The sequence below is a fragment of the Gopherus evgoodei genome, chromosome 11 (genome assembly GCF_007399415.2).
Source record: "Gopherus evgoodei ecotype Sinaloan lineage chromosome 11, rGopEvg1_v1.p, whole genome shotgun sequence".
Classification (NCBI taxonomy): domain Eukaryota; kingdom Metazoa; phylum Chordata; order Testudines; family Testudinidae; genus Gopherus; species Gopherus evgoodei.
The window spans coordinates 18500255-18522874 of NC_044332.1; the positions used below are offsets into that span (position 1 = coordinate 18500255).

The window sequence follows — 22620 nt, forward strand, 5'->3', positions numbered from 1 at the left end:
CCAAAGAGGATGGAGCTAGGCTCTTCTCAATGGTGGCAGATGACAGAACAAGAAGCAATGGTCTCAAGTTGCAGTGGGGGAGGTCTAGGTTGGATATTAGGAAACAGTATTTCACTAGAAGGATGGTGAAGCACTGGAATGGAAGTGGTGGAATCTCCATCCTAAGAGGTTTTTAAGGCCCAGCTTGACAAAGCCCTGGCTGGGATGATTTAGTTGGTGTTGGTCCTGCTTTGAGCATAGAATTGGACTAGATGACCTCCTGATGTCTCTTCCAATCCTATTCTTCTATGATTCTATAGTACAAACATAGTAAGTGCTATGTCCAGTAGAAAAGTTTAAATGTACGATGGTCCCTCTTTTTTTTTTTAAATTAAGCGAAGGATGAACATGTGGAGCATTCCACATAATACGAAACACTTGATAAACGCTTAAAAAGAATCTTCTTCCTTTTTTCCACATGGGAATAGGACAAGACAGCGTTACTTTTCTAAGGATGCAGAATGGCTCTCTGTGTACCGAAGAAGTCATCCTTTAAACTTTTAACACTTCTGGTGCAAGCTGATGCAACTCAAAATGATATGTCTAAGAAGAAAAGATCAGGGTTAAGGGTTTTTTATTGATTCTCCCCCTCCTACCTCCACACTGGGATTAAAGTGATTTCCATTGTGACCCAACACTAGATGTAATTATAATTTCCATTTATATTTGTAGACTGTGTACAAAGAAATGTAATAATGGACAGTCGAACATTTTCCATTGTCCATTAAAAAAGAAGAAACATTTCTGATGAAATCTCTGTAAGACCAAGGAACCACTGGCGTAATCTCTCACTAACAGAGCTTTCCTAAGATGTTCGATAACAAAAGAGAAGGGAGAACAGTGAGCTTGTCACACAAAAGAATTACGTTAAAATGACATTTGGGTTGATACTCGCTCCAATAACATCAAAGAAATTCTCCGTTAAGAGTGCTAACAAGTGGCTGTGAAAAACAGTTGTAGAATTCAGCAAATAATTTGTTTCATTATTGTTTACAAAGTTAAGTGGAAAATACTGCATTCATGCAATGTTAAGGAGGCACAGTTCAAATTGCAAAAAAACTAGGAAATGAAAAAGCTAAGTTTCTGCAAGTAACATTGATTCAGCCACGTTGTACCTCCTATGTGCTTTATAGTCTGCACACAGGCCCTCTTTTTTCACTTTTTATTTTAACATTTTCTGGGAATTTATCAGCGTTTCTTACAAAAATTAAAACACGGTAAAAAAAAGTGCAAAAAATTAAGGTCATATTTCACTGTGCTAATATTGGAGGATGGGGGACAGAAACAAAGCAACAAAGAAAAAAGAGTATTGAAAGTAAAAGAACTTAAATACTGTGGTTTATTTTATGAACTGTACATACACACATGCATGGGTACATGTCTTTCTCTATGTTGCCTTACTTTAACAGACAGCCTCATATTTGCACTTAGACTAACTTATTATTAACTTGAACACATCTACCCAATTCAATGTCTTGGATTTCCTTAACCAAATTGATATTTTCATGTATGTGAGTGTTCCAAATTTTGGGTGAAAAACAGTAAAAAGCAAATAGCAGCATTGTGGAACCCAGGAATTTTTCAGTAAAAACTGAAAACGAATGGCCTTAGAGTGCATTTAGGCTGGGATTTTCAAAGGAGTTTAAGAGAAGTAGGCACCCAATTCCTACCAAATATCAAAGTTAAGCAGCTTAATTACTTTGCTGGGCCTAAAAATTCTAGTTGTTAGCCCTAGCTCAATTCCAGTTGGGTAATTACATTCTATCTATTACAAATTCCCTGTAGTTTCAGTTGGATAAGCTCCACTGTTCTTCAATTTCTGCCACAAACTATTGGGTAGCATTAGTATGTACTGTTAAACAACTTTCACATTTCACTCCATAGGTGGCTGCATTATAGCCGCAGGTAAAGTGAGCCCTGGGTACAATTTTCAGAAATGCCTTAGTAATGTAAGTGATGATGGAGAGGCAAGATGTGTTAAGTAATATCTTTCACTGGATCAACTTCTGTTAATGAAAGTGACAAGCTTTCGAGCTTACACAGAGCTCTTTTTCAGGTCTTGTCTCTCTAATATCCTGGACCAACACAGCTACAACAATACTCCAAAGAAGCGATGCTGAACATTTTATTCTCTTTACATGTAGTTGTAAAGTGTGTTGACTGCTTTGGGATCATTCGATGAAAGGCACTGTGTAAATGTCAATTTTTCTTACATGAGAACATTCTGGTGTTAATTTTCTACAGTTTTATTTTGGTTTTGCGCTGTATCTGCAGCATGAATTATTACTTGCTGTTGGTTGTACAGCATAACAGTACATTTGCTCCTGATTGGTTGTGGGTTTTTTTTTTGTTTTTTTTTACTGAGACTCATACAATCCTGTAAAAGTGCACACACCATTCTTTCTGTATATATTGCTTCTCTGTTACTCAATAAATGGAGTCAAAATTCATAATGAAAATGCCAAATCCATCTCAACAAAAGGGTGAAATACTGTCATATGAACACAGTGTGCTGATACCTTGATCCATGTAAAAAGTCATTCTCATGGATTTTCAGCTGTGAAATCCTGCTGAGATTGTTTTTGCTTGCCAGATTTTGTTGTGTCCTACAGTAGATTGCATGGCAAAATACCTTTTCTGACCTCAATAACAATGGCTATTTTTCTTCTTTAAAGGAAAACAGCTTCTACTATTAAATATGTGAGGACCTCCCACTGACTCAAGGCCCACTGTTAACATGGGGGTTTTTTACACAGGCTTGCTACTGCTAGCTCTTCTCTCTTCCACCATGCATGGCTTCCAATTTCCAAAGCTCGGTCTGACAGAATCTAAGACACATTTCACATTCTGTTTGTCGAATTACATCTAAAGTGGAACAAAAATGGTACCTAATTCACTTTCTAAAAAGCATAACACCCGCCTTCTCTCACTTCCTATGGCTGTTATGTAGTGGACATGTTTCCATGTTCTGTTTTGTTTTTTCAGCTGTTGCAAGAATATGGGATATCAATTACTTCGTGCACAGAGGATGCTGACCAGAGGAACAGCTCCTCGCTCACGTTACTTCTCACCTTTCTATCAATTGCTGTAACATTTAAATTAATGCCTATTTGAGTCTTCTCGAAGCAGAACTCTCTCTCTCCCTTTTTCCATTAAATGGCTCATCAGAGTGGATTAACCCTTTTAAAAGTAATATTTTCCAAAATGAGATACTTCCTGCTCAGCTTTTAACACATCAAAAAGGAGCACTATGCTAGCAAAGCAAGGCCTACATTAGTATAGTCAGTAGCAAGTATGAATTTTGTTAACACCTACTTAATCAGATACAGTTGTATTTTAAACTTTGCTCTGTTGCACAAAGATTTTAAGTGCAACAAGATACTAACATGGCTTAAAGACGCAGTTAAGCTTTTAATATCGTTACTGTTTCCAAAGTTATTTAAAACTCCAGTTTAATGGTATATGTATTATATACACTCACATGCACACATGTATGAAGTTTTTATTGGCATGGCCACATTACTTATTAACATTACTTGTGGTGAAGCCAGAAGTGCATTATGCAAATCTTCCCAAATTAGGGTCAATAAAACCTTTGTGCCATTTTACACCATCTTGAATTTTGTTTATGCCACATTTTGAAGAAAACCTACAGTGGAACATTTTGTACAGGTACCAGATGACAGAAGAGTTAATCTGAAAAAAAAAAATGTATAGGATTGGTAATGTTCAGACCAGTAATAGTAGTGGAGGTTAAGGTTAACATTAAGATCCCATCTCTCTTGACAACTTGGGGCTAGTAACACCTGTTGTGTCCCATTGTGACATTAGAAAAATTTAAATCCCTGCTTACCTGTAACGTGCAACATTCCTATCTAGCCCTGGAAAAATGTTGATTGTTTCTTGAGTTTTTAATATACTTCTATATAAACAATCAATATTTTTCCAGGGCTAGATAGGAATGTTGCACGTTACAGGTAAGCAGGGATTTAAAAATTTTTCTAATGGCACAATGGGACACAACAGGTGTAACTAGCCCCAAGTTGTCAAGAGAGATGGGATCTTAACGTTAACCTTAACCTCCAATACTGTTACTGGCTGAACATTACCAATCCTAGATAGGAGCTTGGACCACAATAATTTTCCAGTCCAGGTTTTACTTGATTCATATTTGGGGAGAAGATAGATAGAATATTGTGGAAAGTTGTTTTGTTTAAAAAACCAAAATAGTTGCTATTTGAAAGGTTGGAAGGCTAGGAGTAGTCCTGGGTTGGTGGGCAGAGTACAGATAAGAAAATCAAATGTGTAAATCCTGTGTATTACACACCACCAGTTTACCACATTATTCTGGAATTTACTGTGTGGTTGAAGAAATGAAGGAACTTATTCATGAGTTCCGTGATTGCATTTAGGTCTGACCCAACACCTGCTGAAGTCAATGGGAATATTTCCAGTGATTTCAATTGCCATTGGTTCATGCCCATATTGACTTGAATGTCACTTCTTGCTATTATTCAATGTGTGACAGAATCAGGTCCTTAGAAAATACCACACTTGGATACTATGCTGATGGGTGCAATAAAAGAACCTTGGATGGATAAATGGAAGAAGAGAAAGATGGATGAAAAATGAAATTTAGAAAACTGTCTTGACATGTTTTTGTAGGCCGATATCTAAACTGTTCAGAGAAATACATCCCTCACTCATGCAATGGAAGCAGTCTGGCTGCCACCTGCATGAGCTGTGTGGTAACAGCTGCACTACCAACTGCTTTTACTATTAACTTCTTCAGTGATCTCTCTCAATCCCAAATTAGGCACTTTTTAATCACTAATATTGTGAAACTCTCTCCCCACAAGGTGGCCATGGCTTCACTGAGAACACTAGTGACCACTGACTTCATTTTTGTTAAGAAGTCTGTCCCTACTACTTCTATATGGCTCAGTTTATCCCTCCTGGCATTCCATTTTATTTTGTTTTCTTAGTGTGTGGTATCATTTGTGCTTGTAGTATGTGTGCTGCATATTTGCTAATGAACCAGAACTATATTTCAGTCACTGAGATTTATATGCCCTGTAATTTTTCTAAGCTGTCCAATTAAGATGGCCCACAAAAAACTTATCTTTCTATTTTCTTATCATATTTCTTCTTTCCTGTTCCATAATAGCATAGTTGCTAAGGGCACTTTATATGTTTGTTATGAGAGCCAGCATCTTGATATTATGACAGCATAACACCTTCTTTAATATAATTAAACTACCACATCTGTCCTGTAAAGACTGGATAAAGGCTCGGTGATGGGCAGAGGTTATAAAAGCCAACAGCAGCCTGCCTTATTAGTGGACACCAACAGTACGATGGTTGAACAGCTATTTGTTTTTTGGAGTCCAGCTGAAACTTGATAGAAGGGGTAAGACATTCATGGATTACGCTGTTAGAAGCTTGCTGAAGGATATTGATGGAGCAAACTACAAAACTGGACCTACTACGTTCTGTGTGTCAGAGGTATGTATTGATAGACTCTTTCCTTCCTCCTTTGATGGCGGTATCTATCGGGTATTACTGCCACTTTTCACTGGTGAAGGCCTGTCTCTCAACCTTACCTCCAGGTCTATTTATCTAGAGAAAGTGAATCTCAAGAGCTTGGGCTGGAAGAGTTGTCTTGTCCTCAACTTATTTTAAGTGAACCTCAAGCCAAAACAAAGTGCCATTTCCTCACTTTAAAAATCCAAGGTCTACATTTTTTCAGATTTCATTTATAATACATCTTAAGCAGCTATGTCTTCACCCTATGTATACAGACCTTCTATTTATAAACCAGCCAGTTGAGTTTCCCTATCTCTTGGTCTCCTGGGCGATTTCAACATCAGTGTTGATAATGCAGAGGACACATTTGCATTCGTAGCACATCTCATTCCCCAGGTTTCACTGGGCATGTTACTCTGTTGATGTATTCTGTGGGACATACTCTTTGTTTTTTAATTTGAGCTTACTCTTTTTAATTTGCATTCACTTATCTTTTTTCCACAGATCCTTCATCTCAACCTAAAACGTTTTTACTGACACTTATTTCTTTCATTAATGGTCTGTTGCTGAAAATTTGTTTTGTTCTTGTACTCATTGGAGGGCTGGCTAATAGTGCTTCTTTTTCTGTTAATGAGGCCATGTCTCCATAATTTCACTATGTGTAATATAATATTAACTCAAATGCTTCTCCTTCTAGACAGCCTTTTTCTAGATCTCTAGGGTTTTTTTAAGCAGAATTTAGTACCTTTATATTTAGTGGGAGGCCCTTATGCCTTGACATACATTCAATTCTTTTTGTACATGTGACTCTTTAAAGAATATTTATTTATCCCAACTAATATCTACTTACAACCTAGGCCAGCTGTTTAGTTTCAAAATATTAATTGACTTTTAAACCATTCCATATTGCATCAACTGGCTCTTCGCTATGAGGAGTTGAGAGGCTTTATTAGAAAAACTGACAAAATCCACGTCTGTCAGCCCCCCTGTCCACCTCCAAAGTATTCTTCTGGGAGATCTGTTTTTCAGTTTTTGTTTTTTTGTAAGAAATGTCCCTACTGCTGTAGATATTTTCTTTGCTAAATTTTCTTTAGTTACTCCCATGGAAATTGCAGAGGTGGCCTGACAGCTGCACTTTGTGATTTGATGTCTTGACCCTTGACCTTCTTGACTTCTAAAAGAATGCCTTTCAGTAGTAAAGACCTAATTTGGCTTAGATAGGAAGCATCTTGTTAATTTCAACTAATGTTTCACTCTATTTTTAAGGAAGCTGAATTACTCCTAAAAACAAACAGTCTTCACTTTCAAATTCTACGATAAGATTTTTGTAACTATGATCCTGTTTACAATCTTTAACCCCTCCTTTTAAACAAGAGTTTTGGAGAAGTCATGTCTGCTTAGATACAAGCCCATTTTGTGAGATATGTTTAAAATAAACACCAACCTTCTCACTTTGCTGCTGGCTTTTGTATGCATGATTTGAAGACACTCATTATTTAAGACAATAAATACACTTGTTTATGATCTCCACACACTTTTTGGGGATTGGATTTTGACTCTGTGTTTCAAAATAAGACTGAAGCCATCAGTGTGATACAGGGTCACGATTTCACCATAAAATGCTTCATGTACCAATATGCAGAAATGAGAGAAACTCCACGTTTCTGCTTTGAATGGTTGACATGTATGGAATGATCATTGGTATCAGAAATTCCATTCAGGATTTAGATTCTGTCCTCCTTGAAGCATAATGACTCTTTTGATAGCTCTGGCTTTTAGGCAGTTTTTGTAGTAATCAGTTTTATTACCTGGCAGTGGTAAGTACAGTAAGTTAGGTAGTTAGACTCCACTGTGATTTTGGATTTAAGCTAATCTTTAAATGAGCACATCAGCTCAGTTCCCAAGCTAGTGCTCTATCAGGGAGGAACAATCTCTTTTTTCTCTGCATGTATTTCATCTTGGCTGTTTTATTGCAACTTTTTTCCTGGAGGTACTTGAGTAGACCAATATTCCCATTAAAACTGATTCAAAACGCACCTGTCAGGACTTTAAAACCAACTAAAACCCTATACATATTTCACTTATAATGAGATCATTGCATGGGAAGATATCAGATTTTAAGATTTTGCTGTATTTTCAATAAAAGGGTCACTGTTGAGATAAAAATCATATTTAAAAATGATCCCTACTCAAGTTACTAACATTACTTTAGATTATTAAAACTGAAAATTAAAAAAAATCAAAAGTTCCATTATAAATGCACCTCGTTTATTATTGATATTTGATGTGGCTTGGACAACTAAGTTAGGCTGTTCACTTTTGTTTCTAGTTAGTCCCAGTTATATTCAATTTCTGCTGTTACACACAATCCTCTTGTGCTTGGGTTTGCTACACTGAAAGTGACATATTTAAATTAAAACATGTAAAATAAAATTTCCATTCCTACTAAGTTTTGGAATCCCCTTCTCTCCATTCACTCCTTTTACACTCTTTTTTTTTTTAAACCAAGATTTAAATTCTGGGCCTAAATTAAGTTAGCAGCGGGTTAGCGTTGTACCTTACAGTCCCTGTTGCTGTCTTTGTTCTGCTGATGCTGGTTTGTTTTCTTTTCCTGGCTTTTCAAGACAATGGGTGGCTACGTTTTGTAATTACCATGAACCACTAATCGTTGGGTACTTTTTTTTTTTTTAACCAAAGACAGATTGGTTAAATCTAAAATTAAGTGTTATTTTTGTAAACTTACATTTAATTAGCACAGTTAAGTATCCTTTCCTAGACTGTGAAAGCATTTTATATCTTACAAGAAGTTCCATCACCACCATAATCTTTTTTTCCCCTTGTATTGTAAAACCGCTATTTGATGTGGCAGAAAACAAAAGTAACAGAGAAGGAGCTAAGCAGAGTGGAGATCAGACAAGTATCACATTAAGATGACTTCATGAGACCACCACATAGAATATAATGAATAGAAGCTCCCTGATTGAGAAACAATGGTTGACAGTGTGCCAAGATGAGGACAGAAGAGAGAAGTATGCAGAATGAGAGTGGGGTATTGAGCAAAACATTTCAGCACAGTCAAGAAACTCAGCACAACAATGATTCCCACAGCAATAAGCAACAGGAGGCAGATGGGAGAGTGACAATAAAAAAGAAAAACATTGAGAGCTCGGAGAATAATATAAGAAATGAGGGAGATCTGGACTTTCCTAAGTATCAACCTAGCTATGAAAGAACCCCCTTTTGGGAGCAAATGGGGAAGTACATACAAACATTACAGTCAGGAAACTGACACATAGCTGGTACCAACTCAGGAGGATTCAAGGCTCCAGATACTGAAGAATCATCATTTTAGATCTTTTCAGTATGAAAAGATTTATTTCTCCCCTAAGGAAGTTTACACTGGAGTACAGGGGCCAGCAGCGTTTTTCCTGAATCACTCAACCCCTTCTGCTGGACTGCAGCTGGAGTGATCACATGGTGGTGCCTTATCCCCCACTGTCTTGCACACTTAGAAAGGGTCTCTGTGCGGGACTAGTATAGGTTTATATAGAGAGGTGACCAATAAAGGGGCCAGAGAATCAAGTTTTACATGGTTCCAGTAGCTACACTGCATAAGTAGCATGGAGATGCTGTAGCCCCACATCCTGGCCCCAACTGAGAAGAGTGGACTTGACCTTCTCAAACTGATCTCCCTGCATGATTGTGCATATACATCCCACACTTTTGCCCAGTAATGTCATTATTAGGTCCCAGTGCACACTACAAACTTTAACCAGGTGATGGACAATCATGTTGAAACCAGTGTTCTGACGTAGATGTTTCTGTAGTGTAGGTAGCCCCTAGGAGTGAGGTGGAGTCAGATGTCATTCAGACAGGCAGGAGACACAATAGGGAGAGGCGCTTGGGACTGCATTTTCCATCTGGGAAAACTGATGGAAAGGAGGGAGTTTAATCCTCCACTGTTCATGAACTTCACTGATTTTTTTCAAGATTTGTCATGTGTGGAAGTAGAAGGCAAGATCTGAGGCAAGTTAACCAGTTTAGATATGTGTGTGACCACATAATCAGTGTGACAATCAACAGTTTACAGTACAGTGACTTAAGGACAAGAATGGATATCAAAATACATTAGTATGATATCACTAAGATAAACATAGGGTCGAGTGGTCAGTGATGGAGTGGAGGAGGGAGGGATACAGATTAATTGTTGCTTATCCCAAGATGAGAAAGTTGCCTACCTCTCTTACAGAATTTTGCAGGAAAAAATAAATGCAGCTAAATCAGAGTTGTTTCAGTCTCATGGGGAACATTTCAAATTCTATGATGCCTGTAACGGGCAAGTATATTCTACTGAACATCAAAAGTTGAAGATTAGCTTTGTACAAATGCATAAAATATACTCAGTAACGCAGCCTCCATGACGGAACAGACCTTTGATAATTCTCAAGATCTGTCTGGACTTGGATTAATACATCATTTCATTGCTGATAAAAGTTTGGCAAGAATGACACATTTATAAACATACAACATATGGGTTATTATGTGCACTCTCTTTTGTTCCAGGTTATTGCTACTAAAGCTGCAGAGGCGCCAACGACCAATATTGGTATTACTTGGAATACATATCTGTTGAACGTAATATCATTGCCATCCTCCTGCATATGCTAAAAACAATGCTGCAGTAAGCAAACGGAAATTACAAGGCAGTGTATAAGGCAGATATTAATTGAAGAGACAAAGGAAAACAGAAGGGCAGATGAGTTTTAAGCACTAGGAAAGGTGTCAGAAGATAGCTAGGTAGAACATCACAGGAATAATATCATAGGACAGAGTGATTTTTTTTGGTTAGCTGTGTACCAAAGGAGAGCAGTTTACAATTTTAATGGGACAGATAATACAAATCAAACACAGAATGCACTGGATGAGCCAGATGGTGGTTCTATCCAAGAAGGCCACCATTTTTAATTGGCAGGTGACATTTTTACTGAAGCAGGTTAATACTGATGCAGGTTTCAAAGAAGAATTTTAAGGAATTATTCACAGGGCAAGAGGGTCGTTGACTCATACAGTGGGAGTGAGAGGCATTTCCAGAAAACGAAGGCAGCATGGAAGAGCAGATGAGATGAGAGCTGAAGGTTATGAAGGGACAGGTGAGGTGGGCGTTATTTGTAGCGCACAAGGGAAAAGCAATGGAGCTGTAAGATGAGAGCAGACTTGTAGGCAAAAGCAGACTTCACAATCTTGAAATGATGGTAACTAGTGTGAACTTGATGAGGAAGCCAGTACAGCTTGGTGAGGAACCTACACCTCCTATTTGTCTCTTTGAGAGCCTCCTTTATGAGGGCAGCTATTATGGAAACTCTTCTTTTGCCCAGAATGGTGGGAAATGGCTTTTGCCTACATGACTGTCAATGCTGCCTCACAAACTGTCCTGCAGGAAAGGCTCCAGCCCCTTTGACAATGCTGTCTTCATGTCTTTAGTGAGAAACGTAAGCAGCTCAGCCTCTTTAATTTTCCAAGAGAAGGTTAAGAGATGAGGTGATCACAGTGTACAAGCACCTACCTGAGCAGAGATTTCTGACAGCTGCCAGCTCTTTAATCTAGCCAAAAAAGGCACAACAAGATCCAATGAATGGAAGCTGAAGCTAGATAAATTCAGACTAGAAACAAGGCACAATTCTTTAATCCTGAGGGTGAATAACCTGTGGAACAGTTTACCTAGAGAAGTGGTGGATTCTCCATCAGTGAAGTCTTAAAATCAAGACTAGATATCTTTGTATAAGACATTCCATAGCTCAGGGATGGCCAAACTTACTGACCCTCTAAGCTTCATACGACAATCTTCAGAAGTTCGAGAGCTGGAGCACATCTTCTGGGGCTTGGGGCTTCAGCCCCACAAGAGATGCCGGCAGGGGTCGGGGCTTCAGCCCCATTCCTGCTGAAGCCATGAGGCCTGGCTGGTCTGCTGCGGGGCTCAAGCCCCAAGGCCTGCGTCCCCACTGGACAGAAGTCCTTATCCTACCATCAACCCACTGCAAGGCAGAGGTCCTGAGATCTCCCTGCAAGTGTGGCGGGCGGAGAATGGGGTGGGTGGCATGAGGGACTCAGCGAGCCGCATCTTAACGGTAAAGAGCTGCGCGTGGCTGGTGAGCCACAGTTTGGCCACCCATGCATAGCTCAAACAGAAGTTATGAGCTTCATGCAGAAACTACTGGGTAAGGTTCTAGGGGCCTGTGTTATTAAGCAGGTCAGACTAGGTGATCACAATAGTCCTGTCTGGTTTGGAATCTATCATATGAAGAACCTTGAGGAACTGAAACATTGACTTTTTTTGGCATCAGCATTTCTTACTAGCAAGGGGGCTGAGATTTGTGGTATATATCACAGCATCACCAATCCCTGGGCCTGTCTTAGTGACTGTCAGTCCAGTTACTAGTCAGAGCCTACTATCGAATCCATTAGGAGAAAGGAATAACTCTTCGTGCTTAGGACATATTTCTCCAATTGGGGCTGCCATGAGCAAAATAATCACTTACATTATGACAGACCACAATGAAACTGAAGTGCAAAACCAAACAAACCTGTGAGCAAATAAACCAGCTTCATGTTTATATTTGTGCACTGGTTTAACCAAATAAATACTTCAAATGTGAAACAGAGAGAAGTGAGTTACTGAAGACAAACAAACAAACAAAAATATTTTTCTAGCTCCTCATATTATAGCCATGCTCCTATTTCCCAAATAGTACCCCGCGGAGCCTAAGACTCAAGCCCTTTTCCTTCTAAGAGGGAGGATTTAACATTGCTTAATAATACCATTCAGCACTACTCGGCTTTAGCCCTGGGGCATCGCATAACTACTGAGTGCCAAGAACTGTATATTTCTTGCAAAGCTTTATGTTCTGCCTTTACCATTTTGCTTTCCTTCAGGAGATGATGTAGCACAGTGCAGTATGAGATGGGACATGTCACTAGCCTGCCATAGTAACAGACCAATAACTCAGTAGATAACATTTGCCTCTCTCTAGATGCTTCCAAATAAAGCCGATAATCTGATACTAGCTTCGATACAAACTTGATCTCATAACTCAGTTGGCTACTGATTAAGCTAGTCACATATTAAAGCTTCCTTTAAGGCTGTTGCCTACTTTTTTTTTAAACAGACAGAAGTATTTCAACTTTTAATTAAAAAATAACCTTCCATAGAACAGATCCTGTTCCCATCAAAGCCAGCAGGGTTTTGTCACTGAGCTCAGTAGGAGCAGGGTTACCTCTATATATTTTAAATTCTTTGCTTCTTTTGTTGAAAAGGCAAGTACACTTACAGAACTGCATTTTCTTTAATTCTGCTATAAAATAAGGGTCATGAGCCAGTGACGCTCATTGATTTACACCAGCTAAGAATCGGATCCATTGTGTATGGTTAAACTTCTCAGCACTCACAGGGAAGGGAGATGAAAACATAAGGCCATAGGGCAAAGTGCCACGGGTGTTTTAAAGCTGGGATTTGAACTTGAATGAAAGATATAGCAGGAGAGCTTGAGTATGCTACTAGAGACAATCAGAGCTTCTTTGTAGGTAGCCTCGCACACCTTCAGAGTTGAACAGGTGCCCTGGGAACGTACGGAATATTTTTCAAAATAATGTGATGGTATCCTAGTTCTCTCTTGCCCATTTCAGAGGGATGCCAAAGCTCTCCTATTCATTCGTTCATTCCAATCTCTCATGCCCTCCAACATGGCTCCTGCTTGTTGCCAGGTAGCAGTAACAGTTTTATTGCATGGGCATCTAATTATTCCAGCTATTGTGTTGATTTTTTTCCCAAGAGAAATCAGCCACAGCCCAAGCCCGGATGCTTTACTTTCTGTTGCCGAAGTGTTCTCCCTTCCTCCCTAGGACTTTTGAAGCTTTACTGTCTGTTTGGCGAATTTAGGTAAATCCCACATGCTGGTGACAGAGACTTACTTTTATAAAACCATGTAAGATTAGAAATGTGCTTAATTTGTTGGGAAATGGTTTCTGCAACCCCATTCCACCACCCCTTTCTAGTCCTAAAAGCCAGTTGTTTATATTCAATTATACCTTTTTGCATTGATTGGCTGATAAAAGGAAGGTGAGAAGGATTTTGATAATGTACTGTTAGATCAGACTACCCACATTTTTTACAAATTTCCCACAATGTTCAAGATGCTCAGTTTGATGATACTGCCCATGACGAACTTTGGGAAAACTTTAGCCTACTGCAGACCAATCAGGCTGCAGTCAGTGAGGGGCAGCTGAGCGAGATCTCTAACGGAGAATGTGAACAGCATAGCAGTGTGCAGATGACATTCAGCTATGCATCACACCCAGATCAGATGGAAACAGCACTCTCCCACAGGTGTCCAATGGCTTGACTGAGTTCAACAACTGGATGAAGAGCGGGTGAATGAAGCTGAGACCCGGAAAGAAGGAGGCGATATTGATGGGAAGAGGGAAATACATTGAAGAACATGCCATCTTGATAAGGACATCTATCTATCTTAAGGGTTTGTACTGCTGCCCATTTCTCACAGTATCTGAGTGCTTTCCATGTAAAATAGATTATTAACGATCTGAAGGCAGATTTCTAGAGTTCTCAGCCTTGGTTTTCATCTGGACTCCTCTGTACTTCCGGAGATTCAAATGGGCAGCTCTGCAAAAAATCCGCATTTCCATTAGTAGCTGCCAGGAAGACTGCAGCCTCTTCTGCTGGATTCAGACTTTGCCCCAGTGACCCACTCATTTATGATCTCTGGGCTTGATTACTATGGGTGGTTTCAGAGAAGTAAACTTACAAGAGCTCTTTAGAATTGGTTCAGAACACAACAGCCAGTCTGCTGAACAACGCATGCAGCTGAGAGAACATCACTCCAGTGCTCAGCTCTCTCCTTGACAGAAACATTATGGAGGCAAACTACTGATATTGCATGAAACCTGGCAGCGTGGGTGCTAAAACCATGAGATACTGACATCCCAGCTAGAGTACAGTGAGACTCATGGTACAGCCTAATCTTAGGCAGGCAGAAGTGACTCCCTCTTTACACTGATCCCTGAAGGCTATAGAAAGTCTGGATAAATTCCTAAATTCTCCGTCCTATCCAGGTAAACCCTCCAAGCCCTGTCGAGATTTAGGGTATGGAGTCTAGTTTCCACTATCCGAAATTGAGGTTTTGAGAAGAACATGGGGAGATTAATGGGTTGAATCAGATGGAACTACTCAGGAAAAAACAATTTGGTGTCATTGTGAATAGCTCACAGGAATTGCCTACTAAGGATGTAGCAGCAATAAAGATGCAAAGGTAGTACATTTTAAAAGGCAACTTTTTTAAAAACTCTACTTATACTTAACCTGTGGAACTTGCTGCTAAAAGATATAACTGAGGACAAGAACTTAGTAGGATTCAGAAAAAAGGACTGGACACATATTATGGATAATGAGAACAGGAAAAAAATATAAAACACATTGCTGGGAATCAAATGGCACTCTGTTAAGCAGTGTTGGTCCCAGTATATGAGAGACAAGTGGGTGAGACTTTTATTGGAGCGGCTTCTGTTGATGGAAGAAACACAGTTTCAAGCTTCAAATAACTTTTCATCAGGTCCTTTGAGGCTTTGTGAAGCTTGAAAGCATGTTTCTCGACCAACAGAAGTTGGTCCATTAAAAGTTATTATCTCACCCACCTTGTCTGTCTAACGTCCTGGGACCAACATCACTAGCCCACCACTGCAGACAATCACCAATACAAATTGATAAAAGGCAGTCATTGAACCACAGATGCATTCTGTGATTTAAACAACACATCATGCATTAAAAAGTTCTTATTTAAATCCAACAATGCTGAAGTGTGTGTGAAACAGTTTTTCTTTGAGAGATCTTATTATTTTCAAGTACTGAGATATTCTAGTTCATAGTGGTATGCCATATTACATTAAAGTCAATCAGCCTTTGCCATGACACAGTTAGAAACAAACAGTCAAATGGAAAAAACTAAAGAAAAGCTGTAGCTACAATGCACATTCATTTATTTCCTAAAAATACCAGCACCAATGTGCCACGCCCTTTGGCGTGCCCACGAAATGTGGCACTACTTGATTGTCTCACTCTCATTTAGGAAAACTTGCTCCTCCACATCTCTACTGAAGATCCACTTTCTTGCTCAGCATGCTTGGAGGATAACTATTCTCTATTTTCGTTTTCTCCCCACTGCTCTAACCTTTCTTCATTTCTTTTTCTAGCATGCTAATTCTCACACTCTGCTATTATAACTCCCACAGAATCTGGACTGTAATCTTTGAAAGGTTTCCTCTTTGTCATGCCCTGCTGATTCCAGACTAAAACTATTCATAAAACCCCCCTCAAGCCCCTAAGAATTCTCTCTCATTTCCAGTGGGGTTGAGTTACAGTATATAGTTACCATAGTGGAACAGGATTGCTAGTCAAATTTTCCTTCCAGTAATGGTGGTACTGTAGGAGCTATCACTGCTGCAGTGCAAATGCCTCACAGCAATGCTCTGTCATTGCCAGCTATGATTTTAGCACTATAAACTTTGTCACAGTTATGCCCTGCTAAGACCTGTTATAACTCTAGCACACTAAGCTTCCTCAATGTCATGTTCTTCCCCTGTGGATCATGACTCTTGCTGACATGTTCAATGAGAATGACTTTATTTTTTTTTTTAACTCAACTGTCTAAATTATTAATACAGTTATAAAGATGGCATTAAATCATCAGCAGAAGGCAGCGAGACAAAACTGCAACATAATCCCTCATTTCAGAGCCAGACGGCTGTTCTATGCAGACAGAATCAGTGCATGAAGAAGCCTCAGTGATGTACCTGGGTAAGGATGCATATTGCCTTTCCATCCCTTCAAAGTGGAGATTGTGTGAACTCCCATCTGGACCTTTTCCAGACACCTGTGGAGAGAAGAGTAATTAGAGATGAAGATCAATTATACACCCCAGTTACTCAAAATTATCTCAAAATGATAATCAGAGAACAAATAATGCTGCAGGGTGCCAAAATCAACAAAAGAAAGGCAGAGCTCAGAGACTCCACAAATCCCATACTTAATCTTATCACTGCTAACAAGGAAGGGTTCCATATCAAAGGACTGTTTAGAACAGGTATGTTCCTCAGTGCGGTAGGGATACTGTAAACTTTTTTGGTTAGTTTCCCACCTGTAATTCAGTAAAATCAGGAGATAAACCTGATTACATAAAAGCATTTTAAAATTGCTGAGTAATGCACACATTGGTCAAAGGAAAGAATGAGTTTACATACTAGTTCCAGATCCGTTTATCATCTGTTGTTAATTTTTCTACAGTAAAATATGTGATATAAACAACCTTTGCTTTCATTCACAACACAAATCTAGATGCTTTCCCGAACACCGCTGTAACGCTGAATATCCAACAGGGACGCCAGTGCATTCCTCATGCTCTAGTGTCATTTCAGAAGTGAAGCATTAACGCGCTCAGTGAAAACATCAGCTCTGTACTTGGTTTGTTTTCAAGATGGCAGCTCTGGTTGGCTGGAGTGTGAAATCCTATTAGGAAGGCTCAAACTGAGGTAAGAATGCTGAACTTAGAGGCTTTTAGCTCATAGGAGTTCTCCCAATTTCACTCACTCAATGCCTGCTGATGGCCCAAGGGTTAAGAGCCTTGTTAAAACAGAGCTATTAGTCTTTTCCTCCATAAATGCTGAAAGCTCACTGACTGCATTCAGTGGTTCCTACATTAGTATGTAGTCCTATTCTGGCACTGCCAGAATCAGCAGTTTTATAAAGCAATATACCGTGAGGCCATTTAAAATCCTCTTCCCCCTTTACGATTCATGCCAGAAGGGAAGATTTGATGCCTTTTCAAACACTTCTTAACAATTCATTAAGAAGAGAAGAATAAATCACACTCGGCTTTCTGTAAATGTCTGATTACAAAAAGAGGAAACAAAAACTAAAAGTAACATGTTTTTCACATTCTACAGGTTAGAGAGCATCCTTCTGTCAATCTTGGCATTTATGCACAATACGTCAGTTTCACTAAAGAGATTTAACACCTGTTGTGATGGAAAGTTTGTGCAGTGAGGTGATTAGGCTTATTCACCTGTATATAATGTTTTCATGTACAATATCCCTTAGAGAGATCCGTAACAAAAAACAAGTCCAGTGTAAACAGATGTATTATCAGACTAAGTCGCTAGGCAGGGAGAGTTTCAGGAATTATTGTAGACTAGTAGCATTATGCCAAGTCTGTCGCCTAATATTCGGAGCTAATATTAGTAATAATCCAGCCTTTTGCTAAGTGAACAACTTATTCTGGAGGGGACCTTGGCTAATGCCTCTTGATTTGAATCAAAATGGTAAGAGGGATCCTTAAGGGGTTGATGAGTACCAGAAAATAATCATCTCTGATTTGAAATAACTGTACTTTAATAGTATCTCACTTAGGGGGAAAAAATCACTGTCCTACATTTTATAAGGTGGGTAGAAGGCCAAACAGATTATTTTGTTCCATTTTCCACCAGTAAAAGTGACACGTTTTATACAGAAAGTGAATACAAAAATTCACAGTCACTTCAGCTGTTCTCACACTTCTAATTTGAGCAGTTTAGTAATTTTCCTTAAATAGCTGGGTACTCTGGTGATAGACAATCCCAGAACTTTTTGCGGAAAAGCAAAGGAAAGAAAACAGATTTAAGCTTTTGTTTACTGAGCACAAAAATCATGTAAAATATGGTCTACCTACCTGATGCATGATAGAGGATACAGGATAAGTGATACACATGGGTAGTTAATTCCAAATTCTAAACTGGAATGCAAGCTTTCTGGTGATTACTTTTAAGCCTACTAAGTGTAACAGCAGTCAATGTACAGTAATAAGAAATGATGAAATTTACTGGGTGTTTACCAAGGAAAACGTAGTCACTATATAAGTAAAAAGTACCTACATTAGATGTGTGCATTGTAACAACCTGAAACACCAATCTTCTGATTGTTTCTTACAGAGAAAATAAAATCAGGTGCCTCCTGCCAGTTCTGTGTGTTTGTGCTCTGAGACACAGTTACCATAGAAACTAATCGTGGATACAATTTCAAAAATTTGGCTCCACGAAGCTGATGAGTAGACCCCAGTAAAACCCTTTTTCATTTTATAGTTTTTCATTTCATTTTGGGGGCCTAAGTGGGGTGGTCGGGATGCCCTGCAGTTGCAGAATGACCCTGCCTGACGCTCACTGTGCAGTGATGGCTCCTGTGCCATGGTACTGGGCCTGCCCCAGCCGCTCTGGGTGTTGTGACCTGGCACATGGGATCACTATACTGCCCTTAGGTTTGGCCCGGCAACCCTTCCATCCTAGTGGGTGGCTGGATCAACCCAGAGCAATAGAAAGACCCGGTGCGCCAGGTCACAACACCTGGAGCAGAGCCCAGCCCCACCGCACAGGAGCTGCTGCTGTGAGGTTAGGTTTTTTTTGTTTTATTTCATATTATTTCACATTTGTGAAAAACATGGGCCTCTATTATGATTCTCTGCACCCCACGTAGAACTGTCCAATAAGCTTAAAGAAGAAACTCTGTCTTTGCCTTTAATTAAAGGCTCAGCTATCCCTTCTCATTTCCTTTTCCTCATCTGTCTACACATAAGTAAAAATGATATATAACTGAATCAAAAGTAAAATGATTTCTGAAAGAAGATACTGACCTTATGAAAAGACAAAGGAAAAAGTTATTGCACTGGAAATGTCTGCCTCTTTAAATTGTTCTCTATGTTCTGGGAACAGTATAAAGGATGGTTCTGTATCAGTCTCTACACTCTTTGGGATTACTTAGGCTAATAATTTGCTTTAGAAGGACTAACGTAAAAGGTCAAGCACCAACTAGTAAGAACAAAGTTGATCTTCAAGTCCGAGCATTGGTACACAATAAGTTTTAAATACCATATTTACTTGTCTTAGTATTAACTATAAATAATTAACAGTATTAACTCAGAAAAAAGACCTAGCCACCACTGTGGAGAGTTCACTATAGATCTTTGCTCAATTTATAGAAGTGATAAAAAAAAAAGCAAGCAAAATATTGGAATGCAAAAGGAATGGGATAGAGAATTTTGCAGAAACTTTTATAATACAGTTAAATAAATCAATGCAATAGCTTTAGCTGCAATACTATGCTCACTTTCAATTATTCTATAGAATATAGTAGAAATGGTGAAAAATTACTGGAAACATGGAATCATAGAAGATTAGGGTGGAAGAGATCTCAGGAGGTCATCTAGTCCAACCCCCTGCTCAAAACAGGACCAATTCCCAATTAAATCATCCCGGCCAGGGCTTTGTCAAACTGGGCTTTAAAAGCCTCTAAGGAAGGAGATTCCACCACCTCCCTAGGTAACCTATTGCAGTGCTTCACCACCCTCCTAGTGAAATAGTGTTTCTTAATAATCAACCGAAACCTTCCCCACTGCAACTTGAGATCATCGCTCCTTGTTTTGTCATCTGCCACCACTGAGAACAGCTGAGCTCCATCCTCTTTGGAACGCCTCTCCCCACCCTTCAGGTAGTTGAAGGCTGCTATCAAATCCCCCCCACTCTTCTCTTCTGCAGACTAAACAAGCCCAGTTCCCTCAGCCTCTCCTCATAAGTCATGAGCCCCAGCCTCCTGATCATTTATGTTGCCCTCCGCTGGACTCTTACCAATTTGTCCACATCCTTTAGGTGGGGGGGGGGGGCAAAACTGGATGCAATACTCCAGATGTTGCCTCACCAGTGCCAAATAGAGGGGAATAATCATTCCCTCAGTCAGCTGGCAGTGCTCCTGCTAATGCAGGCCAATATGCTGTTAGCCTTCTTAGCAACAAGGGAACACACCTGACTCATACACAGCTTCTCATCCACTGTAATCCCCAGGTCCTTTTCTGCAGAACTGCTATTTAGCCAGTTGGTCCCCAGCCTGTGGTGGTGCATGGGATTCTTCCGTCCTAAGTGCAGGACTCTGCACTTGTCCTTGTTGAACCTGATCAGATTTCTTTTGGCCCAATCCTCCAATTTGTCTAAGTCACTCTGGAGCCTCTCTCTACCCTTCAGCTATCTACCTCTCCCCGCAGCTTAGTGCCATCCATGAACTTGCTGGGGATGCAATCTATTCCATCATCCAGATCATGAATAAAGATGTTGAACAAAACCGGCCCCAGGACCGGCCCCCGTGGCACTCCACTTGATACCAGCTGCCTACTAGACATTGAGCCATTGATCACAATTCATTGAGCCTGACAGTCTGGCCAGCTTTCTATTCACCTAATAGTCCATTCAATAATCCATACTTTTTTAACTTTCTGGCAAGAATACTGTGGGAGATGGTATCAAAAGCTTTGCTAAAGTCAAGATATATCACGTCCACCGCTTTCCCCATATCCAGAGCCAGTTATCTCATCATAGAAGGCAATCAGGTTGGTCAGGAATGACTTTTCCCTTGGTGAATCCATGTTGACTGTTCCTGATCACCTTCCTCTCCTCCAAGTGATTCAAAATGATTTCCTTGAGGACCTGTTCCATGATTTTTCCAGGGACTGAGGTGAGGTTGACTGGTCTGTAGTTTGCCGGGTTCTCCTTCTTCCCTTTTTTAAAGAACCAGCACTACATTTGCCTTTTTCCAGTCATCCGGGACCTCCCCCGATCGCCACGAGTTTGCAAAGATAATGGCCAATGGCTCTGCAATCACATCAGCCAATTCCTTCAGCACCCTCGGATGCATTAGATCCAGACCCATGGATTTGTGCATGTCCACCTTTTCTAAATAGTCCTTGAGCTGTTCTTTCACCACTGAAGGCTGCTCACCTCCTCCTCATATTGTGTTGCCCAGGACAGCAGTGTGGGAGCTGACCTTATCTGTGAAGACTGAGGTAAAAAAAGCATTGAGTACTTCAACTTTTTCCACATCAGCTGTCACTAGGTTGCCTCTCTCATTTGTTAATGGTCCCACACTTTCCCTGAGCTTTTTCTTGTTGCTAACATACCTGTAGAAACCCTTCTTGTTACCCTTCACATCCCTCGCTAGCTGCAACTCCAGTTGTGTTTTGGCCTCCCTGATTACACTTCTGCACACACTAGCAATATTTTTATCCTTCTCCCTAGTCATCTGACCAAGTTTCCACTTCTTGTAAGCTTCCTTTTTGAATTTAAGCTCACCGAACATTTCACTGTTAAATCAAGCTGATCGCCTGCCATATTTGCTATTCTTTCTGCCAGGAACGGCACTTCCATTAGGTGACCCTAGGCAGTCGCCTAAGGTGCCAGGATTCGGAGGGCGGCATTTTGTGCATTCCCCATGGGGTGCACGGGAGCTTCCGGTTCCGTTCCCATCACGCCGCCGAAGAAGGACCTTTTGCTGATGTGACGTGGAAAACAGCGGCAGGCAATGAGCAGCTCAATGACTGCTGCTGTCGCCTGCGGCATTTCGGTGGAGGGTCCTTCTTTGGCGGCGCAATGGGAGTGGAACCGGAAGCTCCCGCGTGCCCCGTGGGAAGCGTACAAAATGCCGGCCCCTGAGTTCTGCCTAGGGCGCCAGAAACCCTGGTGCCGCTCCTGCTTTCTGCACATCGGGATGGTTTGTTCTTTCACCCTCAATAAGGCTTCTTTAAAATACAACTTATGAAGAAGACTATGAACAAGAATTGAAAAGATCAGGACTGTAAGTTTAGAGAGAAGCTGAACATTTGAGAGCTGTTAAGCAATTAAAAAAAATTAATCGCAATTAATCACACTGCTAATAATATAATACCATTTATTTAAAGATTTTTGGATGTTTTCTACATTTTCAAATATATTGATTTCAATTACAACACAGAATACAAAGTGTATAGTGCTCGCTGTATATTTATTTTTGATTACAAGTATTTGCATTGAAAAAAGACAAAAGAAATTGTATTTTTTAATTGCACTACAGTACTTATATTCGGTGAATCTCCTTATCATGACAGTTGAACTTACAAATGTAGAAGTACGTACAAAAAAACTGCATTAAAAATAAAACAATGTAAA

The 22620-nt window shown here is 39.9% G+C and overlaps 1 protein-coding gene across 1 annotated transcript in view; it reads right to left on the bottom strand.

The window, feature by feature from the left end:
* The window catches only part of PARD3B (par-3 family cell polarity regulator beta), a 693368-nt gene that overhangs the window by 16344 nt on the left and 654404 nt on the right, over window positions 1–22620 (bottom strand). The window contains 1 exon segment of the mRNA XM_030579423.1: window positions 16423–16502. Within this exon segment, the coding sequence (XP_030435283.1) occupies window positions 16423–16502 (80 nt within the window).